General features: G+C 37.2%; 1 protein-coding gene across 1 annotated transcript in view; it reads left to right on the forward strand.

The window, feature by feature from the left end:
• Positions 1 to 1359: 1359 nt before the first annotated feature.
• DSG3 (desmoglein 3) overlaps positions 1360 to 17760 on the forward strand; it is a 30769-nt gene continuing 14368 nt past the window's right edge. Inside the window, exons 1-8 of the mRNA XM_004059285.5 lie at positions 1360 to 1569; positions 10091 to 10126; positions 10641 to 10772; positions 12101 to 12256; positions 12689 to 12833; positions 13490 to 13656; positions 14476 to 14604; positions 14870 to 15055. Of these exons, the coding sequence (XP_004059333.4) occupies positions 1522 to 1569; positions 10091 to 10126; positions 10641 to 10772; positions 12101 to 12256; positions 12689 to 12833; positions 13490 to 13656; positions 14476 to 14604; positions 14870 to 15055 (999 nt within the window). The 5' untranslated portion in view covers positions 1360 to 1521. The remainder of the gene's footprint in view (positions 1570 to 10090; positions 10127 to 10640; positions 10773 to 12100; positions 12257 to 12688; positions 12834 to 13489; positions 13657 to 14475; positions 14605 to 14869; positions 15056 to 17760) is intronic.

Below are 17760 nucleotides of genomic sequence, written 5' to 3' on the forward strand. Positions count from 1 at the left end.
CCTGTAATCCCAGCACTTTGGGAGCTGAGGCGGGAGGATCACGAGGTCAGGAGATCGAGACCATCCTGACTAACACGGTGAAACCCCATCTCTACTAAAACTACAAAAATTAGCCGGGCGAGTTGGCGGGAGCCTGTAATCTCAGCTACTCGGGAAGCTGAGGCAGGAGAATCACTTGAACCCGGAAGGCGGAGCTTGCAGTGAGCCGAGATCGCGCCATTGCACTCCAGCCTGGGCAACACAAAGAGACGCAGTCTCAAGTAAATACATTTAATAAATAAATAAATAAATAAGAATAATATTTCATTTTCTGTACTACTCGGGAGCCTGAGGCAGGAGACAGCCTCCTCAATTCAGGAGAATTGCTTGAACCCGGGAGGCAGAGGTTGCAGTGAGCCGAGATCGCGCCACTGCTCTCCAGTCTGAGCGACAGAGCGAGAACCCGATTCAAAAAAAAACTGTGATTAAGTGGTTTCTAAAACCTAATGTGTAATACTTGCAAAGATAAAATTGCTCTTCTACCAAACCTTTCTTTCAATATTTCTGAAACTGTAAAAAGTACTTTAAATTCTAATGTTATAAGCAAAGTAGCTAAAATGGGGCTGGTAATTTTTCCCCTCTGCTTTATCTTGGGTTAGAGTCGAAATATTTAAGCACTTCCGAGTATGTAACAGCAAGCAGGTTCACCACACTGGGGAAAATGTCTTAAGTAATGAAAAGAGCACCAAGATAATCTACCTTATTAGGCAACCTAGGCTTTTTTGAAAGTTATAAATGAAAAGAAATACAGTATAAAAGATGTCATTTGGGCATTATCAGAGTAATTTTGCAACGCATTATTTATATATTTCAAATATTCAAGGCACCATATAACTGTTCAATTTTATTTCTATTTTTTTTTATTCAAAGCCTACATTCATAGTTGCTTAATGGGATGTTTTTCTTCTTCATATTTTTAGTGTCTTTCAATAAAATATATCATTGCTTAACATCTACATTTTGCTTAACTTTAGATCTACCCACACATACTCAGGCTGAAAATAAATGCTCTTTTACAAGTTAGATTTTGGGGGATTTTGTATGTTTTGCTTTGCTTTTCGGTTTTCATCGTAACCATAGTCAACTAGATTCAGCCATAAGACATCAACACTGACAAAGTGTAGTCCGGACTAGCTTTTGCACTTCCACATCATGATTAATTTATTATTCATCTGGTACCTTCCTATTAAACTTTGTCTTTAGCCTGTGAACTTTTCTTTCAGCTTCCAACAAAGGATTTCATTGCTTTAGGAATCGAGGTGTGGCTAAGTTTTTACCTGGGAGCAAAGGTGATGCAAGCGTTTCTGGTGAGACCTACCCTTGGTTTAGGGTGGGGAGGGACCGCATAACAGACCATCTGTAGACTCCTTCGGAAGGCAGCAGAGACGCTGCAGAGGGCTTTTCTTAGACATCATCTGCAGACGGCTGGCAGGATAGAAGCAGCAGCTCACTTGGACTTTTTCACCAGGGAAATCAGAGACAATGATGGGGCTCTTCCCCAGAACTACAGGGGCTCTGGCCATCTTCATGGTAAGTTCTGGATTTTCCTAATAATCACAAACTTCCCTGCTTCCTCCCTTGTTAAAGAATATTATATTTGATTGCACAATCTTTATTATAAATTCTAAAAGGAGTGCAGTGGAAATCAACACTTTGAAATGAAATCGTGAAGATTACCAATCTCCTTCTTTTGTTGTTTTTTGTTTATGTTGTATTTTACATAGAAAAATAAACCAGAAAGAAATGAGTTTTAAAAACCATGTAGAATTTTTTTTAGTTAATGAATTAAGTAATCTTAATCACAGGTTATATTTTCCACAACATTTTCACTTTCTTTAAAGTTATGCTTTTACTAGTTTTTCTAACCCACAAACAAGAACACAGGAGCCACTTCTATTTTCCAAGATTACATGTCTCTTAGCATATAGCTAAGAACTCTACACGCCTGGGCTTGATACCTGACACGTTTTTAAAAGTAAAAAATCGCAGAATTAAAATCAAAGCAGTGTTTGACTCTAGAGAAGTTGGGAGGATTATTAAGTAAGTATTTATGTTTAGCTATTATGTGCCAAAAGAAAATGTCAGACTTTGGGGATGGGGGGAAAGACATACAACATTTTAAAGCCATTTTTTTCAGAAGAGTAATACTTCTGTTGATTGAGAAAGTCGTACATAGTATTATCTAAAAGAGAAACGGAATGTTACAGACTGTTTAAAACCTGGATGTTACAGACTAACTTACTCCTTAACTGTGTTCTTATAGCAAAAAAAAAAAAAGAAAAGTCACAATATTATCTGTTACATGGAGATATCAAAATAGTTAAATATACCTTAAAAATGAATGTCAAAACAATTCCTAATGCTAATTTGTATGGTTTCCATGATAAGCTGGGTTGGCCTAGGCATCAATTTACCTCATTCCTTCATCTAAAAAATTGAGATAAATGGACTTCAAGAAGTCACAGGGAGATAGATCTCAAGAAAGGACTTTCTTAGCTCTCCCTCAGATTTTTGTTTCTGTTTCTGTTTTTGTTTTTGTTTTTGAGACAAGGTCTGGCTCTGTTGCCCAGGCTGGAGTGCAGTGGTGCGATCTCCAACTTCTGCCTCTGGGGTTCAAGTGATTCTCGTGCCTCAGCCTTCTGAGTAGCTGAGATTACAGGCCTGCACCACCACAGCCAGCTAATTTTTTTGTATTGTTAGTAGAGATGGGGTTTTGCCATGTTGACCAGTCTAGTCTCAAACTCCTAGCCTCAATGGATCCATCCACCTCGGCCTCCCATAATGCTGGGATTGCAGATGTGAGCCACTGCACTCAGTCTCTAAGATTCTATTTCTATTATGACAATGTAACTGTGTTCAGTACCTGATTTTATTTGAAAGGAGGATGTTGTTAAAGAGAAATGTGACAGTTGTATGACTTTCCCACCTTTCCAGATGGGAAATGTCTGGGCTGAACTCCAGGTGGTCTGATAACCCCTATGTCCAAGCCAATGGCAAAGCTCAGGAAGTGAGGGGCCATGCAGCATGGGCTGTCGGGATAGTATTGCCATGAGGACATAGGATTGGGCCACCATAAGCTAAGGGGGGCTCTTTTTTTCTGCTTTGACATATAGGCCACTCTCAATTACCCCTCTGATTCTGGAGTGACTGTGACATCCTTATATTGAGGCTAATTTTTATTTTTATATTCCCAATGCTTATTATATCTGTCTTAGAGTGGACATGCAATTGTTTGAAGAATGAATAAATGAATGATTTAATGAGCCTTCTCTAAACTATAAAACCCCCGCACAATGTCCCCACAATTCTAGTCATAAAGGAAACTATGAAATGACATGTATTTGGTTCCACTCAAGAAAATTTTACATACACATGCTGTTTAAACAACAATATAACTTCATATATAATTGTTCAATTGAGTGGTCTAGACCTACTCTGTCCAATATGGTAGCCACTAGCTACATGTGGTTTTAAGCCACTTGAAATGTGGTTGGTCTGAGTTGAGGTGTGCTACTTAATATAAAATATACATCATAATTTGAAGAAGACTTTGAATGAAAAAAAGAATGTAAAATATGTCATTAATAATTTTTTATGTTGATTACATGTTGAAATGATAGTATTTTGGATGTATTAGATTAAGTTAAACGTATTGTTAAAATGCATTTCACCTTTTAAAAACGTTTTAAATGTGACTAAGTTTTTTAATTATATGTGGTTTGCATTTGTGGTTTTTATCTTTCTATTGGACAGTACTGGTCTACTATTAATGCTATTGATAGAAAGCAGTGTCAGTCAGGAGTGAGGCAATCAAGTCTTTTATGGATTCAGTGAAATTTGAGCTGATTTGGGATAAGTATAGATGGGTGGGTCAAAAGGAGATCTCTTGGGTTGTCAGAAGAGTATAATCAAAGGCAGGCACAGTTAGGATTTGCCTAGGGGAAACGGACACACCAGTTTGACTAGCATGACAGTTTGCTTTGGAGAATCTGGACATGAATTGGAAAGGCAGCTGAGGGTCAGATTGAAAAGTGCATTTTGTGAAGGCTCATGGAAACCTTTTACAAGTGGGGAGCCACCCAGAGTTTTGAAATAATGTGGTCATGGGGGGGAAAGCAATGTTTTCTAAAGCATTCTCAAGTGGGAATGCTCATCTTTTGTTGTTGCAGGGTGGGTTCTGAAAGTTGGCAGATGTGTTTGAAGGTTTTGTAATAATCCACCACCCAGTGACCATACGTGGGTTGCCCAGAACAGTGAGAAATAATAGCAAAGTCATAGACTTAAATCTCTGGCTATGCCACTGACTCACTACAGGCTTTGTTTCCTCAACTGTCAAATAAGAATCACACCCCACCCACTGCCTAATGAAAATGGTCATAGTGAGAATAAAGCAGCAATGCATGCAAAACAATTAAAAAGTGCTGTGAGAAAGATGAAGTGATTTGTAAACCCTCTAATTTTTATCACTTGTACTATTTTTAGTAATGGGGTAATTCTTGATAACTTCTTCATATTGTGTCTTACTATCTTAAATAACCATGGATACCAGTGTTAGTAAGTCAAGAAAGGGCCTGCATTTGTCTTGAGCTAAAAAGTATATCAAAAACAGTTGTCGTACCAATTTTTAAATTGACAGGAAAAAATAAAAGCTATATTTGGGAGGAGAAGGCATGGGGAATAACTGTCTACTATTGAAAAAAATGTAGTATTTATCAGTTTCTTGTGCTTGTTTGATCCATTTTATGCAATGTAAAATAAATGTTTTTGAGGAAAGGACTCATGGTTGAAAATGCTTATCTTCAGAAATTTAATCTTTTGAAAAAAAATTTATCTTCAGAGGAAACCATTGTGTTTTGTAGTCCACCAAATCCGAAACAGTTTGTCATCCAACACTGCTATGAGCATTCGGACAATTTGCTATATAACTTTATGTTACTATATTAGGTAAAGCTTTCCTCACTAAAAATTAATAGAGATGTTTGAAATCTAAAGATTTTTAGAGTACAATTTTTTTAAAGAAGTTGGTGGTAGGAAAAAAAAGAGAGAAGTAGTTTAAATACCAAGTTTGAGTTAGCAAGTGTTCTAAATACAGCACAACTATCTTCAACCACTTTGTTTTCTATAAAACATTTAAAAAGAAAATCTTTAGAAAAAGAATTCTAGGCTAAATGGCCCAAATGTTTAACAAAATGAAAAATCTCTAAGATATCTCTTCTTCTCCTGATTGACCCAGTTTCCAGCACTGCTAATATATATAAAAATAAATGTCCTAATGAACCTCCCAAAAAGTTAATATTCTAAAATCAGAATACCCTTGCCAAATGGTTCTTCCAGCCCTGCCTACTTGGGCAGAAGTCAGGAAAGATGTAATTACTTCTACCAATTAGCACTCCCTCTTGCTTCATACCTGAAACCGGTTTTCATCTGGAACTAGAACACTCAGTGCTCATGAGGTTTCTCACAAACCTTTTAGCCTTTGGCTCTTTCTGTCCAGTTAAGAGTCAAGCTGGTAGCCTAAGGTGAGGCCTTGCTTTGGGTAGTTCACCATAAGAAAATTACATAGACGATTTGGTTACTACCTATAATCACAAGATGAATAATTGAATCTGTCTAATATACACCTTTTTCTTGGAGAGCTGCTGTGCAGCTGGCTAGGTTGTACACTGCACAACTCCAGGAGGTGCATTCACATAAACTACAGCGTAAGCAGTGCCCTGGCATTACTCAAGGAGCAACCTACACAACTGTACAGTGGAGTACTGTTTCTTTTCTCTTTCTCATGGTCAAGAAAGAGAACAATCTTATGCACCTTGACAGTGAATAATTACAGGTCACTTCATATAAAAATGGCTCTTTTAGGCTGGGTGTTGTGGCTCACGCCTGTAATCTCAGCACTTTGGGAAGCCAAGGCAGGCAGATCACGAGGTCAAGAGATTGAGACCATCCTGGCCAACATGGTGAAGCCTCATCTCTACTAAAAATACAAAAATTAGCTGGGCTTGGTGGTGCGCACCTGTAGTTCCAGCTACTCGGGAGGCTGAGGAAGGAGAATCGCTTGAACCCGGGAGGCAGAGGTTGCAGTGAGCCGAGACAGCGCTACTGCACTTCAGCCTTGTGACAGAGCGAGACTCCATCTCAAAAAAAAAAAGCTCTTTTATACCTCTTTTGAAGTTTGGTGCCAGAATTGGTTAACATTTTATTAAATGGCAATTTAATAAAACTAACTTACTTTGGGCTGGGCTCACCTATGTGCTTTACACCTATTAATTTAATCCTCACAACAAACCTATAAGGTAAGTAAAATTATTATTCCTTTGTACAGATGAAGAAACTGAAAGATTAAGGAATGTTCCCAAGTTATATGCTAGTACATGGTTGGGAGTTGGATTTAAATTCAGTGATTCAGAATCCAGTATCCAATTTTATATTATCATACTTGACTGCAGCCTACACAGCATTTCAAACGAGCATTTAAGAATATCCAGGGATATTTATTTTTCTTAGCATTCTGTCATGATACAAGGCTTAACTTTCTAAATTAATTGAGTTTACTCTAAAAATCAGTTATTGGAAATTGAATTCTTCACAATTAAATAATTTCCAAGTAATTAGACATATATCAACTTTGTTCAATTAAGGAATTTGCTTTGATAAATACAAAGTTTATCACAATGTTTCAGAGTTTTTAAATTTTAAATTTCAATATATATAGAAAGCTATGAGATATTATGAAAGATGCTAGTATGAATGATATTACTTACCTGTGTATATTTCATGACATTTTTCCCAAAAAAATTTAATAAATACAAAATCATGTTTAAAATTTGGACTGATTTATTTGAATTATCTAATTCATTCTACAAATTTCCCCAAGAATCCCCATTCTAGAAATCAGAAGTGTAGTCAGGCCCTAGGCCTGGCTGGGATGAGCTACCTGCATCTGATCCATAGTTTTATGTTCTGTCCCCTGCCACACTAAAGCATGAGGTAACCCCAAACAAGATCTCGGCCAAACTAAAGAGCAGGTGCTATTATACTTGCTTTTTGTTTAATCTAGCTACCCATATCCTCAGATTATATTTATTGTGTACATACCATATTCAATAGGAACCTTAATGATACAACCATATACATTTTTATTAACAAATAGAGCATATGGATATCAAATTGCTTTATTTCATATATTTTTTAAATTTAATAATTAGATTTGCTTTTGATAATATTTGTAATTCATATCTATACCAAGGCACTAAGGCTATATCAATGCTTTAAAAATCATATAATTAAAATTTACAAAATAACCAGAAAACAAAAAGAAAGAAAAGTACAGTAATTCTCAAGATAAGGGAGGTTCTCTCCACATTGGTATTTCCAATCCAGGCCACCAAAAGTGACAACTTAGTTCATTCAAATCGTCAGAAAACTATGTAAATATTTATTAGCTTGATTTAGTCATTCCACAGTTTATACATATCTCAAAACAACATGTACATGATAAATATATACAATTTTGTCAATGAAAATAGATTTACAAATAAAAACACATAAATTGTTTTTAAAATATCCAAAATTATTATATTAGCAAATTAACTAAAACAAGTAGCCATTATATAAATATTAACTAAAATAATTTTTTTAAAAAAATACTATTCTAAATAATGTAAGGCTGTGCTGTCCTCTAAAAATCTGAAGATCATTGCAATATTCAGAAATGTTTCCCATCACCTATTTCCAGGGAAAATAGAAATTCTACCTTATTGTGTATTAGAAGAATCATTCTCTGTAGGGCTAGTCCAAGCATGATTCATATTTTCGGGATGACTCTCCAGTTTTCCTGTAAAGGGGAGCCTGCCTGGCCCATCCCTCCTCTCACGTGTAGCTGAGTCATTCTTATGCTCTGAGAAAGGAATTGTGCAGTTACTACATTGCTCTGGTCTTTTCTACCAAGTAACTCAAGGTATTGCTTTAAAAAGAGCAACAATGTTGGAAAATAATTTTGAGACATGTTATAACCACAAGTAATGGTTCTTTTCCATGACAAATTTGAACACACACTCTTTGGAATCAAGGTTTCAGCTGGAATGTCTAGAAGGGAAGAGTCCTGACATCTTATGTCTGACATAATTACTCATTTGGTTCAGACTTGGACTAGTCTACTCATTATAACCCTAGAAAATAAACAATGTAATAAATCTACATTGTTTCAGGAGCAACCATAGTCTTTTGCCAAATAGAAATCTAAATTGACTGTCATATAATTTTCTTTGTACCATTAGTTTGTTTGTTTGTTTGTTTTTCTCTTTATGACAACTTTGGTTAGAATTTAGCAGTAGTTGGCTCACACCTGTAATCCCAGCACTTTGGGAGGCCAAGGCGGGTGGATCACCTGAGGTCAGGAGTTCGAGACCAACCTAGCCAACATGGTGAAACTCCGTCTCTGCTAAAGATACAAAATTAGCCGGGTGTGGTGGTGTGCCCATTCCTGTAATCCCTGTTACTCGGGAGGCTAAGGCAAGAGAATCCCTTGAACCCGGGAGACGAAGCTTACATTGAGTCAAGATCGCACCATTGCACTCCAGCCAGGGCAAAAATTGCACTCCAGCCAGGGCAAAAAGAGCGAAACTCCGTCTCAAAAAAAAAAAAAAAAAAAGAATTCAGTAGTAGTGAGGTACCTGCTCTGGAGTTAGGCTACTGCGGTCGCTATCCTATTATGGCCATTAGCTAGGGCAAAGTATTCATTCCCTCGCGTCTCCAATTCTTCATCTGTATACTAGGGATTATAATACTAGAATCTCCTTCAGGTGCCTGCTGTAAGTGTTACATAAGACAGTAAGTATAAAGCTCTAGGAGTAGCAGCTGATACCGAAACTACACAATAAACATTAGCTACTGTTATTACTCTTCTAGTTTTTCTTTTCTTCTGACTTATTTTCCACCATTATTTTCCGACCAGATTCATCATATAATCAGTGGATTAGCAAATACTTGTTAAGTACCTGTGAGGGTTACAAGAAAAAAAAAATAACCTAATAGCACTGAACTGGAAAGTTTACAATACTCCTGGCTTAGCACAGAAATTCTTTCATGCGCATAAAACAAGAAATAATAAACTGTGGTAAACCATCATGGGCTAAATTTCATGGTACAGAATATGTGTTGTACAAACTCAGAAAAAGAGACATCAGTAAAGACAATTTCATGGAGGTTTTTGGAACTTGATGGATCTGAAAGGATGAGCAATATTTAAGTGTGTGGAGTAGGAAGAGGTAATGCATGCCAGGCAGAACAGAAGATGAAAAATGACACAGATGAACGTCTCATATGCTCTTGAGAAGGTGAAGACCCTAGCCTACATGGCTTCATTTTACTGTCATTTAATTTTTTGGGGCCACTCTGAAAATTAAGTTCAATATTTAAATTGAAGTAATAGAGCAGAGATGAACAGATCCATGTCTCACTGCAAACAGGGTTTGTGATTGGAATAGCATATCCTCATCTTTTACGTTTTGTTCTCTAAACCAGACTGGTTCCATTCCATTCTTTTCACTTGTACAATTAAAGAAAATGTTCTGTAATTGTAGAGGACTAATACAGGATCGCCTTCCTACAAATCAGTTGGGTGGCTGATGGTTTTTAATAATCCCCTGTGGCCCCTTTCTGAAGCATTTCACAATGGTGCTTACCAATGTTTCACAAAGCAATGACTTTCATAGCTTCCAGGAACTGTGTATAAAGCAGCCAGGTAAGAATTGTGTGGTTGCTGCAACTGACTATTAGGCATAGTTTTTGCAAAGTCCAATAGGTTCTTCTTTATATCATCAAAATTCTGTAGTCAATTAAAAAACTGGTGGAATGTGTTTATATTGACAGTAAAATTCCTTTTCCTAGTAGGAACTTACCCTTTGATTATTGCTTCTTGAAACTTACTTCTTTTGAAATAGAAACAAATCACAATATGAACAATGGAATATAATAATCAGGATTATTCATTGTACATAATTCCTTATTTGAAGAATTCACATTTAATTCAACTTTATTTAAATGTCTGCAGGTGGTCATATTGGTTCATGGAGAATTGCGAATAGAGGTAAAGTATGAAAAAGGTTTTTGTACTTAAAATAATAGTTTAGTTTAAAAAATTAAATTGTGTTTAGTAGAAATGAATATTTAATTTCTAAAATTATTCAATAATTTAATTGTGAAAATATATAAAATTAAAATTCTAATAACTGATAACAATATTTTAAAACTAGTCATCCATAAATGTCATTATTATAATTTATTTCATGCATTCTTTTCTTCTTATCTTAAACAAATCAGCTGGTCAAGCCCTATGGGCCCAGTAAGATACTGTGGAGTAAAAAAAGAAAATATAAAATACGACTAAATGCTAATATTAAAAATCACATAGCTTTGTAATTATTTTAGTTATTTAACATTTATTACTTGCTTGACAAAGTGTCAGGTAGAGCTAATTAGATACCTAACAGTCTTAGTGATCTTGAAACATAGGGGGTTCCTCAACTAGGTGTCTGTAATCAATATTCTAAGCAAAAATTGCCATTAATTTCCATAACAAATGGAATCCCTTTTTACATAAGACTAAAGGTCAATATGACGAAGAAGAGATGGCTATGCAACAAGCTAAAAGAAGGCAAAAACGTGAATGGGTGAAATTTGCCAAACCCTGCAGAGAAGGAGAAGATAACTCAAAAAGAAACCCAATTGCCAAGGTAAGTTATATCGACAGGAGCGTATGAGTTTTTAGAATAAATGTATAAGGTGTAAATTAAAATAATACGGCAATTCCAAATAACAAAATGAAGACTGGGGAGTCCACAGAACAAGTGAACTGGTATCCTCAACAAAATAGTACAATAATAATAATAATGAGAGAAAGAGAGAAAGGAAGGTAGCTTCTAGGGTTATGAAAAAGAATTGAGACAAAGAATTGAGACGAAGAATTGAGACATATTGACCAATTTTAATATAGAAGGCTTACTTGGATACAGAGTCTAGCAAACAAATAGGAAAAATAATGCATGTATAAGACAGAGAAATGGTTGGGAGCAAAATTTGGATTGGTCATGTATTGATAACTGTTGAAGCTCAGTGATAGGATGTATCAGGTTTATTATACTATTCTCTTTCTTTCTTTCTTTCTTTCTTTCTGCCTTTCTCTCTCTCTCTCTCTCTCTCTCTCTCTCTCTCTCTCTCTTTCTCTCTTTCTCTCTTTCTCTCTTTCTTTCTTTCTTTCTTTTTCTGAGATGGAGTCACTCTGCCTCCCAGGCTGGAGTGCAGTGGCACGATCTCGGCTCACTGCAACCTCCTCCTCCCAGGTTCAAGCAATTCTCCTGCCTCAGCCTCCTGAGTAGCTGGGATTACAGGCGTGCGCCACCATGCCCGGCTAATTGTTTTTGTATTTTTAGTAGAGACGGGGTTTCACCATATTGGCCAGGCTGATCTCGAACTTCTGACCTCATGATCTGCCCGCCTCGGCCTCCCAAAGTGCTTGGATTACAGGCGTGAGCCACCACACCCAGCCTGTTATACTGTTCTAACTTTACATATATTTCACATTTTTCATGTTAAAAAGCTTTAAAATTACAATAATAAAAAGTAAATTATTTTAATACATATTTTAACCCTACCATACGATCTCTTTCCCTTTTTGTCTCTCCACTTCCCCCTATTTAAACTAAATAAATATCTTTTGTTTTTTAATGTTGTCAGGTAAAGAGGGAGCCTTCAGGAGTAGGCTTGTCAATATTAAATGTCTTTGACTTTCTTTTAACGTTTTAACACTATCATGTGGCCACAGTCTGAGCAAATATTCTAACACTAAAATGATTAGCGCACATCATTGGTTCAGGCTGGTTGTCAAAAACAACGGTTTGATTTTATTTCATATTCCTAGTATCTATCAAGGCAAAAAGTAAATGGCACAATGTCAAAAAGAGTGAATCGAATGAACAGATGACTTTAGACTATGGAAGTGGGGGTGGAGAGGGAAAGGCTTGAGTGATGGTCACCTCAACGTTTTTGGTATTTGGGGCTGTAGATTACTTCAGATTACCAAGCAACCCAGAAAATCACCTACCGAATCTCTGGAGTGGGAATCGATCAGCCGCCTTTTGGAATCTTTGTTGTTGACAAAAACACTGGAGATATTAACATAACAGCTATAGTTGACCGGGAGGAAACTCCAAGCTTCCTGGTAAGTTTGGGTCCTCAACATTGGGCTACCCTTCTCCTTGTATACCATCGCTGTAGAAAGTGACACTTTTCTACTGGTAAATTTAGAGGAGAGTTCAGTACATGCATCAGTCCACCAGCAAATAACAATAGTAGTCCCTCCACAGAGCCTCGCCTGAGGGAACACAGCAGAGGGTGCGTGAGTGAGGGCTGAAATCTAGCATGCCAAGTGCTTCAGTTTGCCATGACACAGCATTAGCCTGGTGGAAGGGGCAACTTGCCCAGTTGGTCTGCCCAGAGCAGGCACCTTTTTCCACTTTGTCTACCCTTTGGGGAAACACTTCTTCTTTGCACAAAAGTGATGCCCATGCCAACAGAGGCCTTATTTCTACAAGTTTTAATAGTATGAAAACTGATTGCAGAGTAATAATCCACATTTTCCCTCTGTTCCTAGATCACATGTCGGGCTCTAAACGCCCAAGGACTAGATGTGGAGAAACCACTTATACTAACGGTTAAAATTTTGGATATTAATGATAATCCTCCAGTATTTTCACAACAAATTTTCATGGGTGAAATTGAAGAAAATAGTGCCTCAAGTAAGTCTTTTACAGTACTTACCACTTTCAGTTTAACTACTTTCAAATATGAGTCCCACTACAATATGTCATTCTTATAAACTAATTTATGCTCTTAGTTTAATCAGTAGTTTTGAAAAATAAAATTCATTAAGATAAATCTGGGTCTTCCTTTCTAAAATGTGTATTTGAGCTAATTATTTACTATCACTGTATTTCTAGTTATAGTCTGGTTCTCAGGTCAATAGTATCTTATTCTATATATACAATTAGCATTTGGCAGTCACAAAGCTAAACAGGCAGCTTTGGGTAGTCTGGATGCATCAGCTGGGCTCTTTCAGGTTATAAAGGACAGAGACACACTCACATTACTTGGATAATTTGTGGAAAGGGGAGAATTATGATAATCTATCAAGGGAGAAAATTGAGATAGAATATAGCCTCAATCTCAGCAAAGGTAAGGCTTAGAGAGAACCGAAGAGTTTGTATGGAAGGAAGCACAGTTCTACCTGGTTGGGAGAGACAGAAAGAGGTATCACAAGTGATATACAATTTTTTGAACACATAGATGATTTTAGGATATTTAAAAATTAGCATCAATGTGAACTTGTTTGGAATATTTAAACATAATGTTAATTGTTACATATTCTTTAATAAACATTTTCCTGTATTTCTAGACTCACTGGTGATGATACTAAATGCCACAGATGCAGATGAACCAAACCACTTGAATTCTAAAATTGCCTTCAAAATTGTCTCTCAGGAACCAGCAGGCACACCCATGTTCCTCCTAAGCAGAAACACTGGGGAAGTCCGTACTTTGACCAATTCTCTTGACCGAGAGGTACAGCAAAGCACTTGGGGGAACATTCAAGATTAAAGGGTTTGATTATAAGAAAACCAAGAGAGGTGACTCCATTTTACCAGAAAATTAAAAAAGAAAAGAGGTTCTCAGTACTTAACTTGGCTAATCTAGGGAAATTGTTTGCATTTTTAAGTGTGATTCTGGTGAGGCGAGATGTGTACCGGGCACCTGCAGAATCAGTTGTACCCTGAACATACCAGTGGAAGTTAAATAGGGGCAATGAAAGAAGGCATTGACATAGACATACATGGACAAAGATTGAACTGCAGCTAACTCCTCATGTGATGGAGGAGAAGCAAGTGTCTTAGATGAAGGGAGAAATTTCTGTCTGGAATAAAGCCTTCTTTTATATCACACTTTTTCTCCTGACTTCTCTTAATTTTATCCCTGCTTCCAGAGCACTAAAGAATCTCCTTCTCCAATCCCCCTCATTACCTACCACCACCACCTTCTATCTCCATTACCACAGGCTACCCGGTCAGACTCCATATTATTTTTGTACAAATGTCTTTCCCAATAGACTAACAGAGAAGCTCCATAAGTGAGCTTATTACTCCCACCCTACTCATTGCCCATTTTTGCTCTAAGGTTACAGTAGAGTACAGTCCTGCCATAAGAAGCTCACAAAACAAAACCTGCCCTAGCCCCTTAAAGACCTCCACCCAACCATCCAGAGTCCCACAAATGTCTTCTACATAAAATTGAATATTTCTACCTCCTTACCCATAGGAATCAAGTAGTTTCCATTTATAATTCTTAGAGATTAATTATTTTTCTTTATTTTTTATCCAAAATTAGCAAGCTAGCAGCTATCGTCTGGTTGTGAGTGGTGCAGACAAAGATGGAGAAGGACTATCAACTCAATGTGAATGTAATATTAAAGTGAAAGATGTCAACGATAACTTCCCAATGTTTAGAAACTCTCAGGTACACCCATTGCTCCTTAAAGAATCATTTAGATATATATTTAATACTTTGAAATCCTAATTCAGGACTTGCCTGTTTGTTGGCTTTTATTTAAGTTCTCTGCACTTATCTTTAAAGAAATATGCTTTTTAAAAAATATAAGAATTCAGTAATCAGAAGAAGGAAATACATAATTTGAGAAATAAGGATTACCATTTAGAAGAAACATAATCCCTCCGTGTAAAACCTGTCATTAGGTCTTTAATTCTGCTTCTCGCCTTTTCAGTATTCAGCACGTATTGAGGAAAATATTTTAAGTTCTGAATTACTTCGATTTCAAGTAACAGATTTGGATGAAGAGTACACAGATAATTGGCTTGCAGTATATTTCTTTACCTCTGGGAATGAAGGAAATTGGTTTGAAATACAAACTGATCCTAGAACTAATGAAGGCATCCTGAAAGTGGTGAAGGTAAGGTCTGACTTCCCTTCATTGGTAAAAAAAAATTCTGTATTAACCAAAATGATCATTTCTACAGATAAAATGTATTTATTTGTTAATATCACTTTATTACAGAAAACACATAAAAGTAGATTGAATTTTTTGTAATCCCCATAGAGCCGCTTTACCTGAGGACAACCTCTCTTAACATCTTGAACTCATTCCAAGCTATTGAACTTTCTATAGTAAACACAAACACACTAACATGCTATGGGAGTGATGATGTATACTTTAAGCACATGGTAATATATTATGGGTGTCCATACTTTAAGCACAAGAAAGCAAAACATATTTCTTTACTTAATCTCATTTGCAACAATCAGATTGAAGTTAGGACAAGATAAGAATAGATGGAATCACGTCTTGCCCATTTGTCAATCGGTTTTAAATGGATTAGCTACAGTCAATAGAGAATAAATGGCAACTCTTCCTACAAAATGGGAATTTATGAACAAAATCTGCAAAATAAAAGATAAATAATTGGGTAAAGCTTTTAATATGCTTGGCTATGACAGACTCCTTATCTGAGAGTGTGATCTGGGCCCCTTCCTTGGTACAGCACTTTGGTTTTTTGTTTGTTTGGTTGGTTTTTGTTTTTTGTTGTTGTGGTTGTGGTTGTGGTGTTTTTGTTTTTGTTTTTGTTTTTTTTGAGACAAGGTCTCACTCTGTCATCTAGGCAAGAGTGCAGTGATGTGATTTTGGCTCACTGCAGCCTTCACCTACCAGGCCCCAATGATCCTCCCACCTCAGCCTCCTGAGTAGCCGGGTCCGCATCATGTGACATCATGCCCGGCTAATTTTTATAGTTTTAGTAGAAATAAGGTTTCACCATATTGACCAGGCTGGTCTCGAACTCCTGACCTCAAGTGATCCACCCGCCTTGGCCTCCCAAAGTACTGGGATTACAGGCATGAGCCATCGCATCTGGCCCTTGGCACAGCATTTTGCATTCCATGAGAGCGTCCTTATTTAAACCTTAAATTCAGTTGAGTGACAGACCATATAATCCTTTAACAAGGGGGCTGCTGAAAGCTGTACATGCAGTCCTTTGTTACTGTACTCTTTGGGACAAGTGCCACAGCCATCCCCACTTGTAAGGGTTTTGTTATAAACTCCCACCAATGCCTGGGAGTGAGCTATTCTCTATCTTGTGTATTGGTGTCATTCAGTATCCCAAACTAGAAACGTGGGCCTTACCCTGAATTGTGACATTTCCTCACAGCATACAGCCTTAGAAATTGTCTTTGAAGTCTGACCCTCTTCTACCTCCTTACTGCCTGTGCCCTGGCCTGGCTTTTCCTCTCTTCTCTTAGACGATTGCAGTCCCTCCTATTAGATATCCCTACCTCTTGTCTCCATTGACTTTGTTCTCCTCATTCTTACCAGTGCACCACCACATTTTTCTTAAAAACGATTTGGATCCCTTACTCTTCTCTTTAAAACCATCCCTGGCTCTACACTGGCTATGAAGTTGGCCTTCAACCCTAATTACCAACTCAAGTTACCTGCAACTTTCCCTTGACAGTAAGGGTGTAGGAACTATTGGAGAAGCCCAGGCAGCAGTGGGTCCTTAAGACTCCTCAGGTGACTCTACAGTCAGCCAGGGTTGCTAGCTCCTAGCCCTTTAAGATGAAATTCACAAGGCAATTTGTCATCTGTATTCAGCCTGCAACTGCTTTCACCTATGCCTGGATAATTTCCCGGCATCCTTCAACACTCAGCTTAGATGAATACCTCTCAGAAACCCTTCATAACTCTCCTAAGTAGAATTATTCCTTTGCTTTCACACATAGACCCTATCATCTCTTTTGCCTCTTACCCCTTGTATTATAGTTCCATGTTTAGACATCTTTCTCTTCCACTTCACTGGAAAATGATTGAGCACACAAAGCCAGTCATTGCAAAGTTAAAACTTAAATCCAGATCTCTTACTTGAATCATTTTTAGTGATATACAGTTGTAACCAATATGAGCATTTTCTTATCTCATCACTCTCAAAAAAATTTACTAGTGAATGAAGAAAAGTTATCCTGGGATTCCTCAGGCCTTGATTTGGGCCACCTCAATAAGGGGATCAAACAAATGGCTGTCATGCAAGACCTTCTGAAAATGAGTCCACAAAGAGTTGCTGGGCCACCCACTCACTGCTTTGCAGGGGCCTATTTGCCAGCCAAGATTATGAAGGTAGTTTGCCTTTCCCACCTAAGAATTTTTAAAGTCAGGAAAGATACCATTGTACATAAATCCAGTGAAGATTCTGCAAATGACCATAACTGCCAGTTATAAGAACGTATTAGGGGGCTTGATTTGTTCAGTCCTCACTACACCCTGATGAGGTAAGGCTTTTTTTTCAGAAGTGGAGAGTTGAGGATCAGAGAAAACAAACATTGTTCCCTGAGTCACACAGCTATTAAGCAGCAGAACCAGGATTCAAATCATGTTACCATAGCAAACTTGGGGTTCTTTCCACTGCACCTCATAGCCTAAAAAGACTATGATGATGTCTTTCTAGTCTGAAAGAGGTACCCTTATTAGTACCAAACTGAGGTCTCATGAGTTAAGAATCCTAAAGCTTTCTCTATCTCAACATTACAATAATTTCCAAAGCTGTTTTGCTATTTAAAAATGAGAGAATTCATTCACAGCATCTTGCATAGTGTGCTGTCATCATTTAC

Source organism: Gorilla gorilla, chromosome 17 (assembly GCF_029281585.2).
Source record: "Gorilla gorilla gorilla isolate KB3781 chromosome 17, NHGRI_mGorGor1-v2.1_pri, whole genome shotgun sequence".
Lineage (NCBI taxonomy): Eukaryota > Metazoa > Chordata > Mammalia > Primates > Hominidae > Gorilla > Gorilla gorilla.